Source organism: Chelmon rostratus, chromosome 19, assembly GCF_017976325.1.
Source record: "Chelmon rostratus isolate fCheRos1 chromosome 19, fCheRos1.pri, whole genome shotgun sequence".
In the NCBI taxonomy this organism is placed as follows: Eukaryota; Metazoa; Chordata; class Actinopteri; order Chaetodontiformes; family Chaetodontidae; genus Chelmon; species Chelmon rostratus.
The window spans coordinates 12,672,919-12,692,209 of NC_055676.1; the positions used below are offsets into that span (position 1 = coordinate 12,672,919).

General features: G+C 43.8%; 1 protein-coding gene across 1 annotated transcript; it reads right to left on the reverse strand.

Moving 5' to 3' along the window:
• Positions 1-4,781: 4,781 nt before the first annotated feature.
• On the reverse strand, positions 4,782-18,582 carry ssh1b (slingshot protein phosphatase 1b). Its single transcript, XM_041960560.1, has 15 exons — positions 18,502-18,582; positions 16,935-16,972; positions 12,841-12,941; positions 11,293-11,357; positions 10,841-10,962; positions 10,681-10,749; positions 10,177-10,242; positions 9,171-9,365; positions 8,772-8,865; positions 8,034-8,162; positions 7,806-7,852; positions 7,312-7,458; positions 6,370-6,570; positions 5,538-6,180; positions 4,782-5,408 (listed from the first exon to the last, which is right to left on the reverse strand). The coding sequence occupies exons 1-15, from the start codon at positions 18,580-18,582 to the stop codon at positions 4,782-4,784; spliced, it is 2,625 nt and encodes an 874-aa protein (XP_041816494.1).
• Positions 18,583-19,291: the final 709 nt, after the last annotated feature.

Sequence of the window (19,291 nt, forward strand, 5' to 3'; positions counted from 1 at the left end):
ACAACATGTACCGAGCTCAAATTTAAATAGGCGCTATGACAGGATGATATCCAGACATGTAATCTAGTTTGACTGTAAAATTTTCATAACATTCCACAAGGCAGGACTTGGCCATAAAAAGATAAATGTGTAGTAACTTAAAGGTGACAGGATGGATTTATGCAGTGGCGATGGAATTAAGCAGCTCATAATAAGCTATTTCTGTCACTGAATAACACACATAACCTCAGGAGTGTTCAGTATCGCACATGCAGAACAGACCTGGCACTTTTGGACACTGTAAGTGAAGATTCTTGTTGTTTGAGTAGAAAATGTGAACTCTTGGATGAGCTTTAACATTGAAGTTCTCCTCCTGGCTTATTGTTACTGTTGCATTTACCACGACAGTCAGTACTGATAATTCCTATTGATACTTCCAATCAAACAGCTTAACTGTCTGCAGTTTTAGAAGTTATCTAATAAACCATATAGATACACAAACTTAAAATCATTACATATTATAGGTACTTACTGAGGCTGATGATTAAAAGAGACGCTCTGCTGCCTGTCGTCCTGCTGGACTTTGGTCTTTCTGGGAGATCTTGTCCTTCAGCCGTCACCTGGTCCCATGATGTCAGACTGACTTCATTTGACTAATTCAATAAGAGTGCTCTCTCAGTTCATTTCACTGAAAGAGCAAGTGAAGGCCAGAGGCAGACAGGTGATTCATATGATCAGAGATGTCCAGAATATCTCATCTGATCAGAAAAGTTATCTTAAAGAGAAAAGGCACAGTAACGTCTTGTTTCTGAGCTTGATTGATTGCAAGCACAACAATCAAATGAACTCAGTAAACCCGCCATGCAGAGGAAATGGTTTATTTCCATGATAAACATTAGACTGGACATCATTTTAACAAAATGTAAAAAAAAGTGCATTACACATGAACATTGGCAATGTACAGTACAGTACACAAACTGTAACAAAAAACAATTAACGTAACAAAATCTAACTCCCAGGTAGGTTTTTCGTGTTCAACTTTTTTCCACTCGTCTCAACCTCACATGCTTTGGGGCAGACTTGTGCTCTATAAATACACTCTATAAATGCCTGCATCCCCTTTTAACTTGCAATATGTCCTAATATCCCTCCTCACCAAGTCCTCAATGTCTGGCTCTTAAGTAGGATTGTCAGTTTGGTGCCTGCTGCCTGGGAATAATGCAATAAAAAAATTCAATCATTGCTGTTTTTTAATCGAGCCTGAAGACATTTGCTAAATTAGAGATGGCCTTAAGTCATTTTTTGCAGTGGTACAAACACGAGAACTTAATTATGAGTATTTCTCAATACACAGTAGCATCATCAGTGCTCTTCTTCATATTGGCCACATCTGCAAGCTAATGTACTCAATAGCAAGTTGTAGAGAAAAATATATACAGACTGGTAATTTTTAAATACTTAAATGAATCATTTCTAATGTTGAATGTAAATGATAGTTCTCATTCCAGCAAGTAAGGTTCTTCAGCCAGCTATTGAACCAATACAGTGTACCACAAGTTTCAACAATATCAAACAAATACAATATTATTATCGGCTATTAATAAATGGAAGTCCATCAAGTATGTGTGTATCGGGGTGGAGGAGGCTGCTGTGCATGAGCTCATGTGTGTTTGCATACATTATATTATGTGCCGAGTTATACATCACAAGGAGCATGGTTATTATTGGGAGTGAGGGGGAAGTAATGTACAAAAAGCCAGACCATCAACACACTCAAGGAAACTTTGCAACGCCTGGGATGCTTTAAGTTAGAGCTAAGGCCAAGGTTAAGGCACTTAAATACAAAAACAAATTCAAAACATGGCAAACAAGCAAACGCTATGCTGAGGTCTGGGAACGCAAACAGACGGATTAAGTGCTCGTACCATCACACGCTGGTCACGCCCACCTGTGAGGATCGTTAGCACACTGAGAAAATTAGATTTATATTCATTTCAATGAAGTTAAAAGGAAGAGTTCAACATTTTCAGAAATATGCTTATTTGCTTTCTTGCCTTGAGATGACAAGATTGAAACAACTCCTCAAGTCTATCAGTAAAATATGAAGCTATAGCCAGCAGTCAGGCTAGCTTAGCATAACAAGCTTAACTGTTGTTTTTGGATCCTTTTTGGCCAAATGTGAATTAAACAGATATAAATTGTTAATAGTTATATAAAGAGCTTTAGAGGTGGATATATTTTTTACCATCAGAGAGCACCAGACCAGCTGTGACCTGGTTTCCAGTTGCTAAAATAAGGTAACCACTTCCTGAGATCTTCTCACATTCAGCAACAAAGCAAATGTATATTTCTGAAAAGTTCTATTCCTTACATCTGTCATTCACAGCCTGGTACATGTTTTCCACTTTGTAACACTTCTCAATTCTTATATCTGCAATATTTAATATTAATCAAAACGTCCTGGCTAACTGTAAGTTTGACTTGGTTCTATTTTAAATGTGCGTGGCATCGGATGCTGTCATCAACGTTGCGCAAGGGCTTTACGTTACATCATGCTCCAATGGCCACATGAGGGAAGAACAAGTTAAAGGCAAAATCAAATTATTTAAATCTAACTAGTGGAGCAAACCCGCCGCTCTCTGAGATCCAGTTAAGGGAGGAGAAGGAACAGAGGATGCATTGTTGCTGTCTGTTGAAGTTTCCACTGATCTAATTAAAGAAAAGCAAAATCTACAAAAAATATACAATAACCCCATGGTAAAAGAGGATTAAATAATTTGCATTCATTCTTTGCACAGTTTTCATTCCTTCTGAAGCGCTCAGATCTTTACACACAGTAAAAACACTTGCATGTGCTTTCCCTGCATACAAACAGGCATCACCCAGTACCATTCTAGCACACCCAGCGTGCCAAAAACAGTAAGAACACAACATCAACCGAACTGAGGAACTTGCAGAGTAACACCCTGTGGCACAGCAACTTTGGATCGGTGGCACAATTTGAACAAAACAAGCCTTGAGCTGTCTGAACATGTATAAAGTGAAAAGTCTAAATGACAAAAGACTGTTCGCAGGGGTGGAAGAGCTAAGATGCAGGTGAGTTTGTCCTGACAGGCTACTTATTTAATATTTAAAATAAAGGAAATCTAATATTGTAAACCAGGAGGGCAACTTCTAATTTTCACTCTGTAAATAGAAATATTTCATTCAGTAATTTAAAGTCAGAGTACTAACTGTAAAATGTATATATAAACAATTTTTACAGCAGCATCTGCTGTTGACTGATTTTTTTTATTATCAGATTAAATAAACTACGCTCAGAAGGACGTAACTACTTCTTTGAAGCACACTGCAGTTTTTTTTTAACTTCTGACGTCTCGATTTCTGCGGTAGCGATCTCAAATTAATTGATTAAAAGGAGCCATAGATCTGAAATATGTCTGTGTGAATGGATACTAGAGTTGTGCTCAAGTGCTGAATCTACATATGATTAGTGTGCCTTTGCGAATGTTTGTGTTTGTCAGGAAAGGTAGCAGACGGCCATAAAGTTAACTGAGTGAGCCACGTTCACCATGACAGCGTCTTAGATAAATGACCACCCAGATGCAGGCTGGGTACCAAAGTAATAAAAGTATGTACAGTACATCAGCGGAAACTGTGCTGAGCTTCTTTGCCGTCTAAGATCGTGGAGGTGATTAACTGGCAATGTGATATGGCTTTGGTTTACATCAGGAATCAAAAATGAATTTACATTTAAGCTTATGAATGAATGAATGTAACATCCTCCAGCTGAAAGTATTGATTCAGTGCTTTTTTAATTGGATCAATTCAATCAATGTACTATCCATCTGATGAGCGCTCCCGCCTTCGGCTGTCACTTAAACTGACAAACTGGAACGGGAAATGCTTTCCAGCGTTTCGAAAATTAGCGACGACTTGCGTGGGCTGAAGGGAGCGATCACGTGATCACGTTAAAGGAGGAGGTTGGGGTGAACCGGCCACTGAGCAGAGAAAACAAAACAGGCTTTGACCAGAAGAGCTTGTGGTCCGAGGTATGACGCTTTACAAAGAGGCATAGAAAGGCTCACATATGCTCACATCCTTTTTAAAAATGACGACGCTCCGTGAGATGCCCCCTCGTGATGCGAAAGCAGCTGCAGCAGGGAAAATATAAGTGAAGGTAAGTGAGGAGATACTGAATGCGATCAAACAGGCTCAACTGCTAACACTCACAGAGCTCCTTCTTGAATACTGTTAACGAGTTGGATTGAAAACCATACAGTACACTGACAGAAGCTTGTTATTCCAGGTATTTTTCTTTCCATCGACATCAAAGTGCCAGCTGTAGCTTTCTCTGACGCTAGAAACCACCCCTGCATCCTGTCTTAGGAACATGCCAAACCTGTCTGCTGAGGGCAGCATAGCGCTCATCTCCACTGGTCTGTGGGGAAGAGCGATGATCCTGTATGTGGTGTGGGGCCAGCAGGGTCAGTAGAGACCAGATGAGTCAGTTCTGAGGGACAAGTAGAGGACACGGCAAAGTCTTCAGTCCATACCCGGCCAAAAGCGTTCAAGCCTTTTATTGTATGATCAAAGCCTCATCTGGAACTTAATGCCAGCAGACGATGGCAGGACGCTCCGTCAATGCAGAGAGGGCTGATGCAGCTTGTTACAGTGCAGCTATGAGGCCAGGACATTACAGTACAGGTCAAAGCAGGGCTTCGTTTCTGGTGCGACACCACAGCGGCAGTCATCTCATGGCCCACAGCCATCACTCATGTGTTCATGCTAGGGCCCCTGTATTAAGGCAGGGGCCCCACTGGGAGCTGGCCCTCCATGCCCAAGCTTGGCAGCTTCTCAAGCTGCTCTGCCCTCTGCCGCATCAGTTCCAGACCAAATTCTATCCCCAGTCCTGGCATCTGCAGCTGGAGCTCCACTGCACCACCTGGCTGTAATTTTAAACCTTCAGCAGTGGTCGCGCCGAGGGCCCCTGCGCTCTCCCTTGATATTTGATCTCCCACGTCGTCCCCCTGTGGCTCGTCCATGTCCTCCGTCTCCGCTGAGCTGCGGTCGGGAGGCGTCTCCTCACAGCTCATGGGTGAGACCAGTTTCTGGCGGTTGGATAGTGGGGCAGGTGGGACGCCGGGGCCACAGGTGGCGCAGCGGTAGAGAGGACTACAGGCCTGGACCAGGTTAGGTGGGACAACTGCAGGAGTTTGCAGAGACTGCAGAATTGGAGTGGAGGCAAAATTGGTCCCAGGTGGATCTATGCATATGGTGGGGACAGTGCAGTGGCGAGAGGGGTTAAGGCGGTGAGAACGGCCTCCTGCTGGACGGTCGCAGCGGCGTCCTTGTGGTAGTCGCAGGCAGTCTTTACAGGACTGGTAGGAGGGCTTCACTTTTAAAGGGTTTCCTGTGCTAGCACTGTCCTAAATGGAGTAACATTGAAACAGAACACAGCATATGGTCAGTGGCATGCAAAATATTTAAAATGCAAAGTTACCAACATTACAGATGCTTTTGAAAGGTACCCCAGTTAAAAGACTTTCTCAACTCACGTCAAAAGCTGCAGGGCAGCTGCGCTTGGCAGCAAGGCGGTTGCTGTTGTTGGTGTTCAGGTTGGCTAGGCCTAACCGGCTTTCCTCTGTCCTCTCGCCCTCCTCTCCTGCCTTCTTCCCATCTGAATTTCCAGGTGTTTGAGCCAACGCCGCCATCTCAGCCTCCTCCTTCTTGGCCTCCTCCTCATCCTCTTCCTCCAAAGTGCTGAACTCCAGCCTCAGCCTCATGTCCTCAAGGGGGTCGAGGCGCCCGCACGTCTGAGCTGCCGTGCCCTCGCCAGGCAGGGCTAAATGGGCCATAGGGAAACCTTCGTCCTCCAATAGGGCGTCCCTCTCCACGTCTTCAATCTCGATGAAAACTCTTTCCATGCCCAGCAGGGGGGGACCCCGCACTGGGGTGGAGGGCTCGCTGTCTAGTGCGGAGTCTGACAAACGCCTGAAGTAATAATTATAGTTAAGAGAGTCCAGGGGCTCCATTTCCAGGCCCATACCCCTGCAGGGAGACGCCCCGCAGCCTCCCCAGGCCTCCTCCTCTCTGAGCACTGGTGTCTCCTCCCCACCAGTACTGTGGCCAGAGGCTTGCAAATCATCTGATCCCTCCTCATCCGTTTCAGGCCTCCAGAGCTTGTTGTGGCGCTGTTTACTGTGAAGGCAAAGTGTATTGTTTGTTTGCCACTGATAGACACATGGAAACTTCAACAAAGCACCATTACATTTTTAATGTACCGGCAGCATGTGTATGAGGGCTACTAGCTTTGAAAAGAGCAGCTATGTGTAATTAGTATCAGCCCCTGAGATGAAACCTGTATTTGGAAGTTGTGGACCTGCTCACCTCGCGTCCAGGATTCCCTCGTACTCCGCCAGCTGTCTCATGAAAGCAGCGTTTGGCTGAGCTATACTCCGTTTCTGCTTGACGAAGTTGTAGGCTTTCTCCAGAGACCAGCCGTACTCCTTCATTGCATAGGCAATAACCGTAGAGGCAGACCGGCTCACCCCCATCTTACAGTGCACCAGGCACTTGGAATTGTTCTTCCTATTGGACAGGAGAAAAGCAATGACTACCCTTCTATGGACCTGGTTGGTGATAGTTTTAGGATTCTCCTGAGACTCCACATGTCTCAACTTTAGCTTTTCCATTTTTATCTTTACAAACATCCTCGTTTACTTCAGGTTAACATGCTTAGACAGTTGCTTAGCAACCACTTCAGTTCTCTCTCTATGTTACTGGCACAACTCACAGCTGTGTCTTGCATTTGTGCGGGAGAAAAATGTGTCCAGTGTGATCACGGCCCCAGCACTCAGGGAGAATACTGATGGCTGAAAAATAAGGACTAAAAACTTCATCTATTCATCCTGAAGCGCTGTGGGAGCACGGTTCTGTTGACTGTTGTTTCCTGGATATAAACCTGAGAGGTGTTCTCCGACTCTGGCGAGACGGTCGCTCTTTTAACCTGGCTAGATCACCATGGCAACTTATGCTGCACATCTAACCTGCTCCAGAGGAGGTTATATTAAGAGCTTCGGCTATAAACCTGTTCCTCTTCACTGACATAGGTGACATGTGATTGGTCCATTTTGAGCCAAAGAAGAATCAAATGACGAGCCAAACGGGTTTGGGTTTTTAGGTTTTGTCGAACCAGCTCACGCAAGCAAAGCCTGGCTATGCCAAACTACAGTGTCTAATCTTTATAATTCTCCCTCAAATCCTGCATGACAGCCAACACTATCTAAAAAGCACCAGCTCACTGGTCTATTTTTACATGTGGGCTCTTACTTGGCTTTGACAATAAAGTTGTAGGTGTCGTTCCAGTGGGCCAGCAGGTCGGTGGCCTCCTCATCGTACACGCGGACGTTGTGATAAGAGAACATCCCTGGGAAGAAGTTGTCAATCTCTCTGGTAACATTCAGGATGTAACCCACCCTGCAACGGAAACAGTAGCATGTTAGTCTTTCTTCCACCATTTATTAGTCTAACTGTTACTCAACATGTGGAAATAAATCTGTCTCACAAGGAGAATCAGACTAAATCTCAGCCAACACTGCTGCACTGATTAAATAATAATAATATCATTATTATTAGGTTAACTTAATATAAGTGTATTCTTCCACAGCCAAAACCTCAGATGCAACATTCTAATATTGTTTTATTACATTTACATACATAAATATAATCCTATGTATACACACGTGTAGCTTTTATTACTCCTGTATGAGAATAACACATTTAGGATTAAAGCAGGGAAACATGGTATGTGTATATCAGCTCACCCGCAGTCACGCAGTTCTTCTAGGTTGGAAGCGTTCCACTCAGAGCCCTACAAAGGCAAAAAGACAGACACAAACTCACTATAACTGCTAAGAATGACTGTAAACTGTGTTTACTGAGGCAAGTAGCTACTGTGGCGAGGAAAACATTTAATAAATGTATGATATACAGTAAAAACATGTCGAGATAGCATAAAGTGAAGAGGGCTTCAAACAAAAAAATGTTCTCACCAAGTACACATGGTCAAAGATAAGTGTGGCCTTGTCCATTTGACCCAGGATCAGAAGCATCTCGTTGTCTATGAACTCTTTGTACTCTTTGAGGTTACAGCTCATGTGCTGCTCCAGCTCATTTCGGATCTGAGGAGAGAACATGAGACAATTTACTTTGTAAAAAAACAAAACAAAACAAAAACAAAGCAGTAATACACATTGGATCTTTGCTGCAGAATAAAGCGCATAAATACTTTGTGTGTTTCCCACAATAAGTCAAATTACAATTATTTTGTTTTTAACTTTTTCTTTGTTTCTTTATCGATGCAAAATGTGACTTTGAATCATTTTCGTGAAACTACCTGAAAACCTGACATTTACATAGCGCAGGCATGTCCAGACTATTCCATAAAGGGCCATGTGGCTGCAGGTTTTTGTTGCAGCCAGTCAAGAGGTCACCTAATTATCAGCTGAAGACTGAGATCAGCTGATTAAATGAGTCCAGCCTGGTGTGCTCCTCCTTGGTTGGAATGAAAACCTGCAGCCACTTGGGCCTTTATGGAATCGTCTGGACATGCCTGACATAATGCATTTAACCAGAATACATGCTGAGGTCTGTCCTGCATTTTAGAGAAAACTTAAAGAGCAAAACGGGCTTACGGGATTCTGAGTGCAGAGTTAATGACTGTGACGTGAATAAAACATGAAAAGCAGATGTATCTTTTTCTTTCACTGAGGTGCTGATGTGGCACATACCTCCTTCGAGGTGATGTTCTCCAGGTCCTGAAACGTCATGATGTTGCGTAGCTTGGCTTTAATGAGACACTCTGTTCTCTCTCGTTCTGTTGGCCTGCACAAAACGAGTCAACACATCAGTGCTGTTGTCCAAATAAAAATTAGCATAACACTGTAACATGTTCCCACAGCTGAAAACAAAGAACAGTAACAAAAGGAGAACAGCTGGTGTCCAAAGCATTGAAATCTACTCCATGACTAAGGACGCACACACACCAGACATGTTAGAACTCAGCAGCAGCTGGTCTGTTTGGCCACGTGAGCCCCACAGGTGTGGATATTGTAAATGCCTTGTTTTCCTCCATATTATATCACACTTCACCTCATAACCAAACCTGTTATATTTCAGGAGTATCTTACCGGTCGACGAACATGGTGGGTGAGTCGGGCCGGGTGGTCTCCAGGTCAGTCATAGCGTTCCACTCGTTGACGCAGCTTTGCTCTGAGGTGATGCAGCTCTCATAGAAGGCCATCCATGTAAGGGCGATGCCCCCTGGGAAATAGTTGAACCGGCGTGACACCTCGCATGCTTTGTGGAGGACCTGCAGGGCAGACCTGCAGAGGCATGGAGCAAAGGCTTTACCATCAAAAAGACAGCTGTATGGTGAAAGGAGCGGGGCCATAAAGAAAACCTGCTCTCAGGAAAAAAACAAGGTGTGCTTGGTTGCTGGTAATTCTGGTAAGTGGCCAGCAGGTGGCATGTGGCTAGAGCAAGACTGTCAGAGGTCTTTGACAGCAGTGAAGGAGGGCCCAAAAAGTCATGCTGGACCAGGAGAGTCAACACAGAGCTTCTACAAAGTTGGAGTTAAATTGCTGGATGTCTATGGAATAAAGAACTCTCACGCAGAGTCAGGGGAATTGTCTGCACCATTAAACCTCTCCAGTGACGGACATATTCAACATACAAATGGTGTAATTTACACATTCATGTAGGACAAATTGTCAGCGACAAAGAAATCATAGTCATTTCTAACCCTCTTATTTACTTGTGACAGAAAGAGCAGTTCCAAACAACAACGTGACATCTCATTGTGCTGTATGTGCGGATACGTTTGGAATGACATTAAATAATTGGCGGCATTTAGTTTACATGTATGTCTGTAAAGAAACATGGTAACGCTGGACTAATGAGTGCAAAGTCTCACATTTATTACCTTTTTGCGGAACTTAAAAAGTATCTATACAGGTATATGGGTAATACTCAACTTAAATTCACTTTGACAACATGCCTTGAGGTCTGGTACACAAACTCAAACTGCCTAATGTCAGAGTCTGAGACAATATTTATCCAAGCGTCGACAATGCGTTTTCCTCCCTGTCCAGACACACAACAGTAAACCCAGGTAAACACGAGGGATTCACTCACCACATGGCCTGCACAGACACAGGCTTGAAGACATGTGACCGCCCCGCTGTGTTCACACTGAAGCCTCTGGTGAGGAAGAGGAGAAGGAAGATCAGTTTGAGTCTGGATGGACATGAAGAGTGACGGGGGGGAGGGTGTAAACACAGACTGGACACGGCTCGTTCATGGGACTATTCAGGACACCGACCAGTGGAACATTCCTCCAGCATACACAGACAATGTTAACAGGTCAGCAAGAACGGTTCTCACACACAGAAAAATGCATGTAATTCCCCCCTCTGCCACTAGTGGGCAGTAAAACCTGAAAGGCAGCGCAACCGAAGCATGCAGCTGGAAGCCTGCTTCAATAAGAACAAGAAGCACTCATTAAAAACTCCTGGCCTGCCTTACAGATGTTTGTTTTAAGAGAAATGATTCATTAACAGTTTTGTGCCTTGTATATTCAACTAGCTGATTTGTGTATTCATTATTCCATCTTTTATGAAAGGACAAACTGAAACTTACCCATCTCCGTCTAAATGTATGTTAGTGTCACTCCACAGTGGCAGCACCATCCCAATAGAGCAATCTTTACTGTGGATCAAAGATTTAAGAATAAAATTTTAGCAAACCTCATAATCAGATTAAAATGCACTACATGTAAGGCTGCAGGGAGATGAGTTACCTGTCCTTGTCTGTGAAGTCCATTCCCAGGACGATATTTTCTTCTGTATCTTGGTGGCCGTTGGTGTAGATAACAACCATGTAGCGCACTCGGTCCGACCATCCGCTCTCTAGTCGTACAGCCTGTCGAACAAAAGGAGAGCATGCAAGAAAAAAGCGTTTAGCAGGAAAATATCCAGTATTCAGTGGCGTTGTCGTGCAAGCATTGTGCAAAAAGCCATGTGACTGCATCGTAACCCAAAAAAATGAGATCAAACACTGTTTTTCAAAAGGTTTGAACTTGAAATTGAGCATGAGAATCAACGCTTGTACTGTCGAGCCTGTAACTTTCTATATACTGAATGAAATGAGTGAATGTGTGCACCCACACATACACTACATAAAACCTGCCATCTACATACTGTTGGAAAAAAAGGGTGAGTGATAGAGTGGGTGTACTAGTATTATACTGACCAGCTTAATGCGATCTTCAGAGCGGAGGATCTTAAACATGACCTGCAGGTGTTGAGGTAAATCACCTGAGAGAGAAACAGGCATTGACACTGATAAGTTTGGATGTTTAAACTGGACTTTGACATTTTGTTCAGCTCACAAAGACAGAGAAAAGGATTCCCTGCCAGCTGAGCTTTAATGGACAGTGCAGTAAGTAAATAAAACTGCCTTTAATAAGCCGAAACATATTGCCCAGTTCAGACTTGACAATACAGATTATAGCATACAAATAATGCACAGTTCAATCACTGACAGGCTTCACTGGAGAGACTCTTTCTGGAATTTCTAACAAAAAAAAAAAAAAAAACTAAAGGTCAACTACAAACTGATCATTCAACTTCTTCTATTGTTCATTCATCGCTGGCTTTCCTTCCCAGTGGGAGGAAATATGTTTGCAGATTTCTCTGAATGAGAAGCTATGCTAAGCTAAAGCGTTAGCGACTAACACCTGAGTTACGTGCAAACTGATTCCTGACTGCATTTGTCCTCAAACGACTTCAGGCTCGACACGGATGTCAGATTAGGAACGTGTAAACAGTGTCTAAAAAAGAACCGCATTGATGGATGTTAAAACACTTAGAGAACATTTTTATTTTTAGATTGTGCCCGATTCTGCCACATTTATAACGTCACTTTGATGTGAAGCAGCAGCAGCAGGATGACTGTGTTATAAACCTAAATCTGTTGGAGCTAGAGGTCGTCAGATCCTTTACTGAGACCACACTGTAAAAATACTCTGCCGCAAGAGTCCTGCGTTGAACATTTATTAAAGTAAAAGTATAACCTGGAAAATGTAGTAAAAGCAGAAAAATGTAGTTGGCTCAGGTGGAGCTCATTCTCAATCTTTTGAATATGACTGCAACTGATTATTTTCATTATGGGTATCTGCTGATTGGTTTTCTACATTAAACGATTGAATTGGTTTGTAAAAATTGTTTTGTCCGACCAATTCAGTCCAAAGTTCTAAATAGTTAAAAAGCAATTCAAATACCGTAATTAAAAAGGAAAAGTTGTAAATCCTCATTTGTGAATCTGGAACTGTGAAATGTCTTTGCATGAAAAATTGAATGATGATGATTGACCAATTGATTAAGTGACTTATCGTTTCAGCTGTACTTGCATAAACTGTTGGAGAATTTAATTTATAACAAACATCTTGTTTTATAAGGTCTTCATATGTTTTTTTAATGCAGAAATCTTCATCTGTAAAGTAGCTTCAGCTGTCAGATAAATGTAGTGAAGTAAAAAGTACAATAATTCCCTCTAAACTGTTCTAAATAGCTTTAAGCGAACTGCTTGAGACTCAATCTGGTTGAAGGCATCCCTCGTGCCCAGCTGCGGGTCGACTCAGGTCAGACCCAGCTCCGTAACGGTTTCCAGCACAGTTTAAACACAGACGAACCCACGCAGAGAAAAGCCACCTCAGCCAATACAATTCCTCCTTTTGTCCGAGGCTCGTCTGTGCAAACGGAACGAGAAACAAAGCGTCTTCTGTCTGTTTGTTCCTACCTGCATGTTTGTGGTGGGTCGGGGTCTTTGGTCCTTGTGCGCTGCCGCCCTGCTGGAGGAAGAGGGCGGCTCCTTTGACCATGAAGAAGCTCTCACTGAGGCTGGAAAGAGAAGAGGTGGGAAATGTCATCAAAGAACTGTCTATTTTATCGTGCAGTGAGAGTATGAGTACAACTCTTACTACTCTCTGCGAGACACCTTCACATCACATAACCAGCTCAGCCATTCTTCTTTATGCTTCATTCAAAACCTCACAATAAACCTGAACTGAGGCTTAAATCAGAGCTCATTCTAACATTTGCCCTCTTTCTTTTCAAATGAAAATATTTTGTCTCAAACAAAACACAAGCTCAAACAAGGCTGGACCCTTCAATTCAAATCAAAATGCTACACAGACTCCACTATTTCAAAATAAAACTACACAAACGCGACCTGGGTGTTTCTTCCAAACAAAAACTCAAAAATGTTCACAGACAGGAAGAAAACTACAGTCCCACCCATTAACATGTTTTGATTGACAGATTGGCAGCCCCTTATTAAGTACCTTGCAGCATGAAAAGAGAAGCCATTCTACATTTGACACTTTTGTAATATTTCCTATCATCATAAAAACATTGAATTCTACTGTATTTGTGTTATTTTAAAAATGAAGGGTCATTGTAACTGATAATAATGTGTAATACCGTAGACCGTGATATAGTGAGGCCATGATGTTTTCTGAGACGCTTATCGCACTGTGAAAATCTCATACTGTTGCTACATCGTCTAAATATTGTCAGAAAATAGCGAAAAATGCTTGTCACAATTGCTCAAACTGGAGCTGAACTCAGGCTTTAAGTCGTGAAGTGTGCTCAGGAATTGCGATGAACACAAAGTTGAGACGAGGACACGAGGTGGCTGCCGTCAGGATACTGTACATACAGTGAGCAGCCAGGTGTGGGCGGCACGCTCATTAAGGCCTCATCGGCTCACTGAGCAGGACACGAGGCTCATCAGAGTCAGCAGAGTCCTGATGCAGTGACTTTTACAGCCCCGTGTTTTCACAGCATGATTAACTGACTCTGCTTGATTGGGTCGGCCGACCTGCGGTGAGTCGAGCGTTACGCCGTGACCGTCCTCGCGCGCTTCCTCTCTCCTGGACGCAGCGCCCCTGGGTCATGACTTTGGGGCGAAGGCTGCGGCGAGCAGGAGGAGGAGAGCTTCGGCGTCTTTTCTCACACAGAACAGAGCGCGGCTTTGTTCAACCGCAATCTCATTCCCCTGCTGAGCCAACACACACACACACACACACATGCACACACAAAGCCTGGTATGACTGAGTGGGACCATCACAAAGCCTTTTGTTTCAGCTCTGCTGCTTCGTGGTGTAGCTGTTCCTTTACACATTCACGTCGAACACATACGATTTGGAGACAATGCTTAATGTGAAATAAGAGCCTCCTCAAACAAATTTAAGCTACACTTGAGAAAGGTTTGTTGATTTCAAAGAAACAGCTTCAAAGTCTTGACAAATCTCAATCACTCTGTTTCTTATGGGAAAAAAATTAAACATAAGTCATTAGTCTTGAAGCTTAAAGGTGTGATATGTACAAACTGGCCTCCAATTCATGCCAAACAAATAGGGGGCAGCATATCAGCAGAGTAACCGCTAACTGCTGCTCACTATACACTTAGCAGTAGCCACTAGCTGCTGTTAGCTAGCTAGCGCTGTTAGCCATGCAGCTAGCGGCCCTGTTAGCTGACTGAGTCTGGCCCGACCGATAGCTCGGAGCACCAGGGGAGTGTTGGTATTTACAGCTGGACTGGAATCAAACACAGCCTCTGAGACCGATGGAGGCCAGTTTGAAGACAAGGACTACGGTACGGAGCTGATTTATGGCCTCCAACCAGGATAACCAGGATAAGGAAAATAAGTGTAAGAATATTTCCTTTTATGACATTTTGTGAGTTTATTTTATTTATTTATTAGACCAAAAAAGACAAGAGAGCTTGTGAAATCTAGCAAACGGCCCGTTCGCATACATCTCCAAGCTGAAACTACAAGGGACTGTCTCGAGTTACAAAGCGGTATTACCACGGGACGGGCCAGGGCTAGCTGGTTAGCATGCTAACTTCAATCGAGATCTCTGTCTCAGAAAAATGCTGACATTCCCAATGGCCTCATCTTTTTCCTCTGTCATTATTCCTTCGCGTTTCCTGCATTAAATTATCAGCTTGCTAACTTGCTAAATCGTTAGCCTTGGTGGGTTCTAGGCACTGACAAGTTGCTGTTGCATAGCAGCAGTATTCTTATGACTTGACCACTTGAACGCTAAACATGTTACGACCTCCCATGACGTAATCACGAACTTCATCTGAGGGCAGCATTTTATTTCTTCATATTCTGTTGATTATTTTAGTTCATTCTGGAACACTTTAAACTACATCCTTACATATTGCATTTTCAAAGCTTTAGAACGCAGCTGACTGCCCTGAAAATGTGAGGTTTCATGCTCTAATAACTTTCTAACATCAAGTCTGATATCGACGTTTGGTTTGTGCCACTGTGACAACTTACATGCGACAGATCTCCCTCTGAGTCAGAGCAGCTTCATCCACAAAGTGAGGCAGCACGGTGAACATGGTTTTATGTGAAGACTTCACGACCAGGTGCATCCTGCGAGTAGTTAGTGGACTATTTACAGCCTCCTTAGAAAAAATACTCTCCAATTTAGCATCCTGTTATTAACATCCTTCCATCCATCTTCAACACCTGTGTATTCCTGTCAGGGGGCTGCAGCCTCTGCTTGCAGCATATTTCACTTCTCTTGTCGTGGTCCTGGTCTGGCAGGTCCGTCCTCTTTTCCTTCCCACAGCTTTCTTTTCATCTCAGCCCTGAAGTCTCCCCGCCCGTGCTGCCCTTTCCTCTCAGCTTCTGCTCCCTATCTCCTCTTCACAGCGGCAATCGGCTCGCTCTCCGCAACACTCCGCCACAATACCATCATTCATGCAAGCGCTGGGAGGCGCTGGAAATGTTACTTGGCATCTGTCTCAAGTCTGACATGCAGAATCCTAAATTAAGACTCCACGCTGATGAATTACTGAGCCACAGAAACATGTTACTCATTTAGACTCGCCAGACAAAGCATGACATGACTGTTTCAGCTGTGAATGACCCACACACACACACACACACTCACACACACAGTGAGCACAAAGGCAGAATTTGAGCCAAAGCTTTGCTGACACAATCATGCAATCATGACTTCTTGTGACGTCAGATTGATTAAAGAAAAGCTTTGTGTGTGCACTCTCAGTTATGTAACTGAGTCGAGGAAACATTTGAAAGGATTTTTCTCCTTGACAACAGCGAGACACTACAGGCCATTAGAGAAAATAAACTGCCTCACTGATACTATATGAGACAGACCACAGAGTCTTTAGGACCGAGGACAAGACAAGCAACTCATCACCTGCCAAAAGAGTCTTTAATACTCGAGGCCGCATGCTTCTAATTCACTGCATACTGTCCTTGCCAAACTCTTGTGTTGTTTAAACACTTGTTCCAATTACAGAACCATTACATCCTTTGTAGAATCAATTCTACAACAAGCATTTGGCATAACCACACGAATAAATAATATATATATACATACACATATACATATATGTAAGCAGCAGCCTTTAAACTGAAAATTGCAACCTATTTTTCGTAAAACTTTTAAAAACAGTCTTTCAAAGTGTTTTACAAATAATTAAAAGCCAGAATAACTGTAAACATGCTAAAAAAGGAGGTTTATCTGAACATTGGGGTTTTCAGCTATAACTGCTACAGCCTGACCTGTTCAGTTAGACTAAAAACTGTGCTGTTAAGATGATCCTGCTACTTGGACCTGCTACCTTGTAGTGATGCTACCATCTTAAATACAACCAGAGACTGAAAATTTCAGTCTGCAACGTTGCTGTCTCCTGCTATTTCCCCTTGCTGCTAGTACAGAGTGGGCTCATCCCGGGTCAGAAGGCCCACCGACCACAAAAACAGGACAAAAACACAGCCGCGGATACAAAACATCTGCATATTATCTGACTCTTTTCTAAAAACAGACAGATCTTACCTCTGATTGGTTTTCCGGTCATCATCGCTTCCAAAATCCTGAAAGACAGAAACGAGGCAGAGAATAAAAAGACTGCACCAATAGGACAATGTGTAAAAGCAGTGGTGGGCCTTCAGTGTCACATGAATGTCGAGGAAAGACTGAGAGGACTTTTAAACATTTTAAAAACAGACATCTTCGTGGATCTAATATTTGTAGCTGCGGGCCAACTGAACGGGAGATTTGTTATGCTGAGACTGGATTAGTGAACAGAGACCACTTCACTGCTGTCTGGGTCATCTGGAGGCCGACGTTCATTATGAGCATGTTACACTATTACCGGGGCAAGAAGATTTGTGTCTATTTGTTAGTCTGATACATTCAGGGACTGACAGGACCTTATGTTCGGTTAAATCTTTAAGATATGGGGTGGGACAGTTGTGCCAATGAATGTCGAGGACAACCGAACTAAAGCGTGCCAGCGCCAACTGCTGGTCCTCCCTTGTCAGTGCCGTGATCTCATCTGCTATGAACGTCCTATAGAGCCAACAGTTGAATCATTAGGACAAAGTTCAGCGAAAACACATCCAAACATCACACCCATCCACTTCCCCTCAGTGCTGGCTGGAATGCTGATACTCTACTAAAAAGCCAAGTTAACATCAGAGGAAGAATGTCAATGCTTGTTTTTTTTTTTTTTTTTTCAGTCAGCCTACTTCAGAGCACGTAATCCACTTTCCTAAAACTAGAAACTGGAGCACTAACCCTGATGTTGTGATTTCACTGGGATGTGTAATCTTGCACTGTTCCATATTTGAGTGTTTGACTCTGTTTCCAGCTCAGATTTTTGCTTTGCAAGCTGGGATTTAATGCCTGCTTCACAGCCTCGAGCTCCACAAAGTTGATGTTACTCCTCGTTGTCAGGGCCTGAACCTGACTGCAGTTTTCTAAAGCTGCAAAATAACACTCTCTTTTTTCATTGTGGTGTAATAATGAGCACTGACTGACATGGTTTTGTGTGAGGTGTTGCATACAAATGGGGTTTAAATTCTGAAAATCAGCCTATAGCGACAACATCTCACATCCCTTGATTGCTCAGCAGCATCACTCATGATGTGTTTTTCTCAGATGTCTGCAAGTTCCGAGCACTGGACTGGACTGTCCGGGGGCTCACAGCCAGCATACATCTAAAAATTGATGTCATTCCCCTTTAAAGTCTCCTCCCTCAACACTGAGGCTGCATTACTGCAAAATAAAAGCCCCCAAAACAAGGAAGGAGAACAGCCTGAGTGCAACGCAGCAGCAAAATGGGTACTTTGTTCTGACAGCTAAACCCAGCAGCCTCCCCCCTTTCCCACCCGCAGGATTTTGTTTACAAATCCGCCGCCACAGCAGCCACAAACAACTCTCTGCTGGTAACAATGCAATATATCAAGTTTGAACACACACTGCAATGACGGAAGTAAGGTTAGCCCTTCCTGCAGGGATGTTAAACAGCATGTATTGATACGGGCTCCGGCGGGGGCAATTCATTTGTTTCCCCCACTACCCGCGCACACAAAGACCGAGCCGCGGCTTTTCCACCTACCTCCCCCGCACTGCTGTTGGTCGTGCTGGCCGAGGATGCTGCACTGGGGGTGGGAGAGCGCTGCAGAGTCACCAGGGCCATGGTCGGTGGGCTGCAGCCTTGGAGGGCAGCAGAGGAGGAGAGGAGAAGGGAGGGGGAGGGATGTGGGAAGATGCGCCGCTTAGATTGTCTCTGTCACCGGGGAGAAAATGCCTAGTCAGACTCTCATCCAGCAGCACCTGACTCCAGAGCCCCGCCGGTGCTCCCTCTCGGTCCTGCTCCGTGCGTCCTCTGCGGTTACCGGAGTCCTCATGAGCGGGAAGTCATGAGAGATTTCCTCCGTGTGCAGCGCAAAAGCGGCAGCAGAGCCCGATATTTTATCACCGGTGCGCAGACAGACAAACAAAACACGGCGCAGGTTGCAAGCGGGGCAGAAATGACATGCAGCTTTGCCGGATGCCTGTGATTGGCTGGCCTAGTTCGCGTGCGCGCTGTCATTGGGCCAATGTTGTCAAGGTGACTGGCCAGACTAGGAACTCCCAAATACAAATGTTGATGGAATAGTATTCTGCTAGTGTTACTAAACGCAGCGAGGTTGACATGGTGTAGAGTAGAGCACCAGCTGCTGTGATTTCCCTCATCCATTAATCTGCTCATCTTGGTCTCGATTGTTTGGTCTACACAGCACAATCTCCTCGAGCTCTTGGTGATGTCACCAAATCTCGCTTTGTTCGACAAAAAAAAAAAAATCTGTTTACTGTAATGCAAACACAAGGGAGACAGCTAATTTATTCATCTAGATTTTATCATA